The sequence below is a fragment of the Galeopterus variegatus genome, unplaced genomic scaffold (genome assembly GCF_000696425.1).
Source record: "Galeopterus variegatus unplaced genomic scaffold, G_variegatus-3.0.2 Scaffold302, whole genome shotgun sequence".
NCBI classification, from domain to species: domain Eukaryota; kingdom Metazoa; phylum Chordata; class Mammalia; order Dermoptera; family Cynocephalidae; genus Galeopterus; species Galeopterus variegatus.
Window position 1 is genome coordinate 541,325 of NW_007726413.1, and position 9,483 is coordinate 550,807.

The 9,483-nt window shown below is 42.7% G+C and overlaps 2 protein-coding genes across 4 annotated transcripts in view; one reads left to right on the plus strand and one right to left on the minus strand.

Moving 5' to 3' along the window:
* Positions 1-312, minus strand: part of KLHDC1 (kelch domain containing 1) — a 66,295-nt gene extending 65,983 nt beyond the window's left edge. For 2 of the 3 annotated variants that reach the window (XM_008567182.1, XM_008567184.1), the window contains exon 1: positions 48-312. In XM_008567182.1, the coding sequence (XP_008565404.1) occupies positions 48-289 (242 nt within the window). In that variant the 5' untranslated portion in view covers positions 290-312. The remainder of the gene's footprint in view (positions 1-47) is intronic. The other variant, XM_008567183.1, reaches the window with a different exon arrangement.
* Positions 313-6,128: 5,816 nt separating this feature from the next.
* The window catches only part of POLE2 (polymerase (DNA directed), epsilon 2, accessory subunit), a 29,582-nt gene continuing 26,227 nt past the window's right edge, over positions 6,129-9,483 (plus strand). Inside the window, exons 1-2 of the mRNA XM_008567194.1 lie at positions 6,129-6,196; positions 7,424-7,577. Of these exons, the coding sequence (XP_008565416.1) occupies positions 6,129-6,196; positions 7,424-7,577 (222 nt within the window). The remainder of the gene's footprint in view (positions 6,197-7,423; positions 7,578-9,483) is intronic.

The window sequence follows — 9,483 nt, forward strand, 5'->3', positions numbered from 1 at the left end:
GGCGTCCGCTCGGGCCGAGTCCGCCCCGTCCCGCCTCTTCCCCTTACCACGTAGCCCCCCCACACGTAGAGGAAGTTTCCGTCCACCACGGCGCAGTGGCCGCTGCGCTCCTCCGCCACGCAGAACAGCTGCGAGTCGGCCATCGCCGCGGTCGCCGGCCCACCGCTCCGCGCGCCTCAGCCCGAGCCCACCGCGCGGCCTCTCTTCCCGTCTCGACTCTTCCACGCACGAACGGAACTCGCCGAGGGTCGAGATTGGTGGGAAGGCGGAACCAGTGCGTCTGCGCCATCCCGCCGCCCGCTCGAGGAGCCGAGCCAAGGGCGACGTGGCCAGCGGGGGATGCTTTGGCCCTTAGCAGTGAGAAAGGGCCTAGGCCTCGCCGGAGGGTGCCACGCGCAGGCATTCACCTGGGGTTGTGTTGTTTGGGGTGCACAGCCTCACGCGGTATTCAGTGCATAGCCACAGATTCCTTGATTCTCTCAAAATGTCTTTCTATGGTTGGTTTGTCCAGCACTGTATTTGGTTTAAGGTTTTTTTAAAAAATGTCTTTGTTAATCTAGAATAGTTTCTCTTTCTTCTGTCTTATGCCATTGATTTGTTAAATGGGTTAATATTCTTATTTTCCTATAGCTGTCCCACATTCTGAGTTTTTCTGATTGCTTCTTCAGTGTGCTTTTTCATTACCTTGTGCATCCATCCCCCATATTTATTTTAGACTGGAAGCTACATCTAAAGGCTTTAAGATTCTGGTTCAGTTTTTTTCAAGCATACTTAATACTGCATCACATTAGAAGGCACTTAAGTCTGGTGCACTTTAGTGATACTTTCCATTGTTTCTTTCTTTCTTTCTTTTTTTTTTTTTTTATTCCTTTTTGTCTTTTTTACTGACCGGTAACGGGATCGCAACCCTCGGTGCTGCATCCGCACCGCGCTCAGCCAGTGAGCGGGAACCGGTCTCCACATTGGATCTGAACCCTCGAAGGGAGCGCCGCCACGCTCCCAAGCAGCGCACTCTCCAGTGCGCCACCTGGCCGGCCCTCCATTGTTTCTTTCTAAGTAGGTAACCATACACACAAATATTTTCCCCTTTTCTTACACAAAAGGAAGCATATTACATACACCATTCTGTAACTTCCTGTTTTCACTTAACAATACATCATTCTATATCAGTGTACAGCAGTCTTCTTCAGTCCTTTTTACAGCTTCACAGTACTCCACAGTACTTCACAGTACTGTCATAGTTTATTCAATCAAGTACTTATTGATGGGCGTTATAGGTTATTTCCACTTTTTTTGCTATCACAAATAATGCTGCAATGAATAGCGTTATACCTGTGTTATTTTGTATTTTTACAAATATGTCTTTGGGGTAGAGTTCTAGAAATGGGTTTGCTGTGTCAGAGGATAAATGCATATGTAATTTTGTTAGATGTTGCTGAATTTCCCTTCATAGGAGTTTTATCATCACCAGCAATGTATGACAGTGACTGTTAAACTTGGGATTTTGCTAATAGGTTAGAAATAGTTTCTCTGTGAAGCCCTTTGGAATTTCAGCTTTATGCAAGGGATTTTCTATGAGATTACATACCTTGGGTAGCCTCTATGCTTTGTCTCCTATTGCCTGCACTCCTGGAGGTGGTGTAAAAATAAATGCAGTTTCAGTATTTTGGCAAATGATCTCAAGGGAAAGCCTAGATTTTTGTGCTTTGTTTACCTTCGGATTTGCCATTTTTAATAATACATTTTTTCCTGCTTTTTTTTTTCTTCATGTATTCTTTACTTCTTTTGCTAGCCTGTTGATAAATTTTTAACATTGGTTTTTATGTTTGATGAAAATTTTATTAGTATTTTTAGAACAAGGGTTGTTAAAAATATCTAGACTGCCATATTGCTAAAGATAGCAGTCCAAGTGTCATTTTAAATATCAATTTTTCTTCCTTTTTCTTATAATGTATATCAGACTTGCTTTACCTAGATAATGCCTATTCATTCTTCAGCTTAACCATCACGTTCTCTTTAATCTTCACTAAATTAGATCCACTTGTTATATGCCCTCATAGCACCCTAAACTTTATAACACACTTATGGTACCTATAGTTATTATATTCCTTGATGTATTTTAAGCTCCATGAGAACAGAGATATTGTGTTTCTTGTTCAGTGATATAGCCATAGCATCAAGCACAGCACCTGCCCATTATTAGGTGCTTACTAAGTCCCTTGGACTGAATGTATTATGGTATATATTCATCCGAAAACATATTCATCTAAAGAAGATGAAATTCTGAACCAAAGGCTATAACTATAGAGATGAAGGTAACAGATGGATATACGAATGTTAAGGAGACAGAATCAACAAGATATACTCTGAACTCCATAGAAAGGCTTTAGAACCTATAAGTAAAATGTATGTGTGTGCTCTCCCACTTTTTTTTTTTTTTTTCCTCGAAGAGGAGATCTGTAGCTCTTACCTAGTTTTCAAAGAGGAAAGGATCCATAGCTTTTATCAGATTTGTCTTGTGGAGAAAGAGAGGAGATGAAATCAAGGTGATTTCAATTTTTTGACTTGGGCCCTGGAAGATAGTGGTGCTATTCTTAGCAGAGATGAAACACTGACCAGAATATTCCTTTGTACTCCTTTCCATCAATTCCATCTCCCTACCCCCAAATAACCACTTTTCTGATTTCTATTGCCATAGATTGGTTTTGTCTATCTTGAATTTTATATGAATTAAATCTCTTGGCATGTACTCTTGTATCTGGTTTCTTTCACTAATATAATGTATATTAATTTCATCTATGTTGTTTCAACATGTATCGGTAGATTGTGTTCCTTTTTGTTTCTGAGAAGCGTATCACTGAATATACACAATTTGTTTATCCATTCACTTAATAATGGAAACTTGGGGTCTTTCCACTGTTTGTCTTTACTCATGTAAGTCACTTTGTGGATATATATTTTAATTTTCTTGGGTAAATTCTTAGAAGTAAAATGTCTGGGTCATGTAGTACATACATATATATACACACACACACATATATGTATTTCTACCTTATAACATTTAGGTATAATAAGAAACTACCAAACATTTTCCCATTTTTACTCATGTCAGCAATGTTTTAACCATTCTAGTTTTTCTGTATCCTTATCCATATTTGGTGGTTTCAGTCTTTTTATCCATTCTAGTGAAAGTAAACTGGTACGTCATTGTGTTTCATTAAGGTCCTTTTAATTGCCCAATCCAATGGTAAGTTCTCAGTCCTCATCTTACTTGATTTCTCCAAAGTCTCTGACCCTGTTAAACATGCTTAAACCAGCCTCTTTCCTGGTTGTCCATTGCTCTGGTTGATTCTTCTCATCTTCTTTCCTTCTTTCTTCCACTGAAATATTTGTATTCCCAGGGCCCTCTAGTCTTCTCACTCCGCATACGCTCTTCAGTAAATCTATCCATGCCAGGGCTCCCACAAACTTGTCTATACAATAATGACTCCAATATCTTCCTCTCCAAGACAAACTGGTAATGAGTCCAGACTTACATACCTGTCTACCTCCTGGACATCTCCACATATATGCTCCACATCCAACTTAAAGTCAACAAGTCCAAAACTAAGGTCAGTGTTTTATCTCTGACTTTAGTTTGGGACTGTGCAAATATCCTGTTCCTGAAACACTTTACCTAATAATTTTAGCATTTTATATCCCTATTCCCTCCACTTTCCTGCGCATAGGTAACCATTTGTTCCTTGTTTATCCTTCTAGTGGTTAAGCAAATACAGTTGATCCTCATTATTTGTGCATTCCATATTTAAGAATTCATCTATTCACTAAAATTTATTTGTAACTCCCAGATCAATACTGGGGGCTTTCATGGTCATTTGAGGACATGTGCAGAGCAGCAAAAAATTGTGTTGCCTATCATGCACATTCCCAGCTGAGGCTGAACAAGGTGACACTGCCTTCTTGTTTCATGTCATACTATAAACAAGCGTACCTTTCGTGGGGTATTTAGTGCCATGTTTTCTGCATTTTTGTTGGTGATTTTGTTTAAATTGGCCTCCAAGCATAGTGCTGAAGTGTTGTCTATTGTTTTAAGGCACAGGAAGGTTGTGGTGTGCCTTCTGGAAAAAATACACGTAATAGGTAAGATTCCTTCCAGCATGACTTTTACTTGTAGTGATGTTGCCCCTGAATTCAATATTAATGAATCCATATATTAAAAATGTCTTTAATTGGAAACATGTATAAAACAAAGTGATGTATTGATCAGTTGATGAAATGTTGTGACTAGCGGCTCACGGGAACCTAACCCAATATTTCTCTTACCAGCAGTGGTTCAGTATTCACTATTCACTAACTTATTGTTGGTGACTACTTCATGGAACATAACTATCATAATTAATAAGAATCGACTTTATGTCTTTCTATTATTTTCTATCCTTTCTTACATAAAAGCTTAAATTTTCTTTGCAGATTTTTTGTCTTTGGAAGATATTGCAGTAAAAATATACAGAGAACTGTGTTCAAAAGTCACTTTTTTCTGTGATTTTCTGTTACCAATTTAATGTACAGTTAGACGTACTGGTTTTAGTATGATTTCAATTTTTGATTTTTTTTTTCTTGGCCTCTGGCTGGTAAGGGGATCCAAACCCTTGACCTTGGTGTTATCAGCATCATGCACTCCCAAGTAAGCTAAGCTTTCGATTTTTAAGTTTACTTTTTTCTTTTTTTAAAATATGTAAAACATACACATGAGTTGAAAGTCTCACTATAAAAGAAAGGTTTTACTTCCATCCCTATCCCATTATCCCTTTACAGTTTTTTTTTAGCATCTAGTTTAACCTTTCAGAGTTGTTTTTTTTAAAGCAAAAACAAGTAAATATGTATATATATTCTTATTTCCCCTCCTTTACTCTGCTTCTTTTTTTTTTTTTTTTTAACTTAACCGTATACCATGAAGGACACTTTATTTCGGTACTTAGAAATCATCCTCATGTTTTATAAGGCTGCATGTTCACTTTTAAGGACTCCGTGGTTTATTCAACTCATTGGAGCAAACACTTTGAAGTGTGGCAGACGGAACTTGTTGGAATCAGAATAACTGAGTTCAAATCATGGCTCCACCCACTTATTGGACGGTTCATCTTGAGTGAACCATTTACCATCTTTGTGTCTCAGTTTTCTAATCTGTAAAAAGAGGCCGTGTGGAAGAAAAAGCTCGTTCTGCTGTTGTGAACAACACATCAATTAATACATTTAAAAATACCTGTGACTGCATGGCACATAGGAAGCCAACAAATAAAAAGTGAGGTAGGTGGGAGTGATGGAAATTTTTAACAGCTTCTGGGTAAACGTCGGGGAAAACCGAGTGGCGACAGAGAATATTTCCAAGGCCTGTATTAAGTAGGGAACATGAGTAGCCACACCTCTGCAGCCACCGTGTTATCCCCAGCGGCACTCACGGCCTCGGAAGGAAAGGGATGTTGGGTCCGGGAAGCCCGGCCGGGGTCACTGAAGGTCGAGGGCAGCTGCGAGAGCGCTGAGTGGCTCAATAATGCACTTGGGATAAGGGAAGTACATTCCCTACCGGACAGCGTGGAAAGATGCTCTTGCCCTTCTGTCTCCGGGCAGCAGAGGAGTGCAGGGTGGTCCCCACTTCCAGCCTACAGAGCCTGGGGCCGCTGCCCGCTAGACCGGAGGAGCCTCCACCCAGTCCTACGGATCTAGCAGGGGCCGTCAAGTCCAAGTGCTCTCGGAGCCGGGGGGCGGAGCTGGGGCGGGGCGCGACTGGGAAGGGGAGGAGTTGGGGCGGGGGCCGCCCGGGAGGACAGCGTGGAAAGATGCTCTTGCCCTTCTGTCTCCGGGCAGCAGAGGAGTGCAGGGTGGTCCCCACTTCCAGCCTACAGAGCCTGGGGCCGCTGCCCGCTAGACCGGAGGAGCCTCCACCCAGTCCTACGGATCTAGCAGGGGCCGTCAAGTCCAAGTGCTCTCGGAGCCGGGGGGCGGAGCTGGGGCGGGGCGCGACTGGGAAGGGGAGGAGTTGGGGCGGGGTCCGCCCGGGAGGGGGCGGTGAGAAGGTGGGGCGCGCTCAGGAAGGGGCGGAGCCGCGGCGGTGGCGCCAAATCGCGAACATGGCGCCAGAGCGGGTGCGGAGCCGGGCGCTCTCCGCCTTCAAGCTCCGTGGCTTGCTGCTCCGGAGGTGAGTCGGCTCCGGTAGCTTGAGGTGCGGGAGAGGAGAGCCCGGGTCGGACCTCCGCGCCGGGCAGCAGGACTCACCGCAGCGGTTCCCCGCGCGCCGTGAGGGGCTTGTCCTTAAATATTTGAGAGAGATCCTTAAAAAGTTGCAGGAGGCGAGGTCGATCTAGCACGGCCTTGAGGCTGCGATGCCTTAGGTTTCCCCGATGTTCACACCGAGCCAAAATTTTTCTTCCAGGTGGGGCGAGGCTCTCCTTATGCACATGCCAAACTGAGCCCGAGAAGCAGCGGTCTGTCTCGTCGCTGCCGTTTATTAGCACTGGGACTTGGGCACCTCTCTCAGTCTCCGCCTCTGCTAAATGGGAATCATACCGTGCTACTTCATCTAGTTACTGTGAAATCAAATGGGAGACCTGGGAAAGCCCATATGCTTGTCAGTAGTTGCCAATTTATATTGCTGCAGAGATTGTGGGTTCCCAACCCTACTAGTTTTGGATCAGGTATTATTTCCTGGAGAATTAAACAGTGGGTAGGTTTTAAGCATGTTTCTAGCTGTTCTCCTGGATTTCTTTTCTTTTCTTTTTTTAAGATTTCCTTTACAATTTTTCTTAAAGTCAAGTTTCCTGGCCAGATCCGTGTTTTTCAGAACATATAGAATGAACCTTTCCAAGATTTATCTCTCTAAATCTGCTTTGATTTTTTGGAATACAGTATTTTATACATATTTAAATACCTGCTGGACTGGATATACCTTTCTGTACCAGATTTTCGTTGCTCTTGTGTGTGTAGTTTTTTGGTTCGTTTTTGTAATTGTGAGTTTTGTGGGACTTTGAACTTTGCTTTTTGGTTACTGAACAAGGGCAAGAGTGAGATGCATTGGGAGAAAATAATGAATTTTGTTCAATTGAACCCTGACATTTTGAATATATGAGCAATCGAGCAATTAACTTTTCTTTCTTATCACTTAGAATTTGACATAATTTAATAAGCTATTGCTCATTAATTCAGTCAGAAATACACTTACATCTATTAACTGCAAAGCTCTGTGCTGAAGCAAAGGGGTAGGAGAATAAGACACTGTGGAGCTTTGTGGGGGCAGATAGTGTATAGATAGCTAATATACACTATCTGCTGCATAAGAAATTACCCCAAAATTTAGAGGCTAAAACACGCACACATTTATTATCTCACATTTTCTGTGAATTCAGGTATGGCTTATTTGGGTCCTCAGCTTCAGGGTCTTTTCACAAGGCTGCAGTCAAGATGGGGCTATCTCAAATGTCAATGAGCAGGATTCGCTGCCAAGCTCATTCAGTTGTGACAGGATTCAGTTCCTGGAGGTTGTTGAACTGAAGGCCGTGGTCCTTACAGGCTGTTGGTTGGAGGTTATCCTCAGTTCCTTGCCACGTGGGCCTCCCCAACTTGGCAGCTGCCTTCATGAGAGCCAGCAAGAGGAGAGTCTGCTAACAAAACCAAAGACGCGGTCGTTTATAACCTAATCAAAAAAGTGGCACCTTGTTACTTTTTAGATTTTATTTTTAAAATGACAATATGGTAAATTATTCCATCTCTTCTGTTATATTCTATTGTTAGAAGCAAGTCACTCGGTCCAGCCCACACTCAAAGGGAGGGTATTGCACAAAAGTCTGTGCAAAAAGCCATCTTAGAAGTCTGTCTATGATGGATTTTAAACAATTTTTTATATTTTTATTTTTATTTTTTATTTTTTTCCCTTTTTGTCTTTTTTCGTGACCGGCAATGGGATCGCAACCCTCGGTGTTGCGCCCGCCCCTTGCTCAGCCAGTGAGCGGCTGGTCTGTATGTGGGATCTGAACCCTTGGCGGGAGCGCCGCCGCACCCCCAAGCAGCGCACTGTAGCAGTGCGCCACCGGGCAGGCCCTTAAACAATTATTTAATTTCAGTTGTGGAAAGGATTCCAGGGAAAAAGTGCTAAGTGTATAACAAGTTTTATAAATTTCTCTAAAATTAAGGATGAGTTTTATTGAAGAATTGGTTTGGGCTGAGTGTTACAGGATGGGCACAACTTGAGTAGATGGAGAGAAGAGCGGGAGGAAATGGCTGTATAAAGACCCTGAAGCAGGGGGCCGGCCCGGTGGCGCTCCCACCGAGGGTTCGGATCCCACATACAGACCGGCCGCTCACTGGCTGAGCAAGATGCGGGAGCAACACCGAGGGTTGCGATCGCGTTGCCGTCCCGGTCCGGTCCGGGCGCGACACTGAGGGTTGCGATCTGTTGCCGGTCACGACAAAAAGGGGAAAAAAAAAAAAAAAGACCCTGAAGCAGGAGAACACCAGGAAGGCCAGAGACACTGGATAAGCCTAATGAGATTTGGCAGGGGCTCTGGTTTATGGTAAGAGTGGTCCCTTGATTCAGCCAAATGTGTATGATTTGACACCCACACATGAAACAATAAGCAACCCAATATATAGAACAATGTGTGATGACCATAATAATACTGATGTAAAATGTTGTGTGCTACAAATACATAATGGCATGTAATTAGCTAATTGTTTAAGTAGACAGTGTTCATTCTAAGTATTATTGGTATTTAAGTCATGAATTACGTGCTTTTAATATGAGTGTTGCTTCTATGATTATATATGTCAAAGTTTTTGTAGCCTATTTTTTTTTCTAATTTTACAATGGAAAATAGTGATGAAATTACTGGAATTTACTTGAAGCAAATGCATTATCAAATTAATAAATATTAAGTGTTATTCTCAGGATATGGTATCTGACATTGAGGCAGACAGTCTGCCTTAAGTGTAAGTTAATAAATACATGGCTAATGTGAATGATCAGATGTAAGGTATTTGTGTGATTCTCAACAATTTCAGAGGGAAAAAGAGATGGCAGCAAGTAGGGCTGATCTAGGAAGGCTTCTTAGAAGAAGGAAGTGATTTGGGGCTTTAAGAACAGTTATGTTAGCAAGGGAAAGAAGGATGGTTTTGTTCAAAAAGTGCAGGAAAAGTGAGTACTGCTTGAAGGGAGGAGTGAGTGTATCTTAATTCCAAAGCCGTAGAGGAATGTTTGTCACTTTTTTTTTTCTTTTTTCTTAATTTTATTTTGCCATATACAATGTGGGTGATTATTGTGGCCCATTACCGAAACCTCCCTCCCACCTCCCTCTCCCCCCTCCCTCCCAACAATGTCCTTTCTGTTTGCTTGTCGTATCAACTTCAAGGAATTGTAGTTGTTATGTCTTCTTCCCCCCCCCCCCCCCGGTTTTTTTGGGGGGGGGGGGGGGGGGGGGGGGGGGGGGGGGGGGG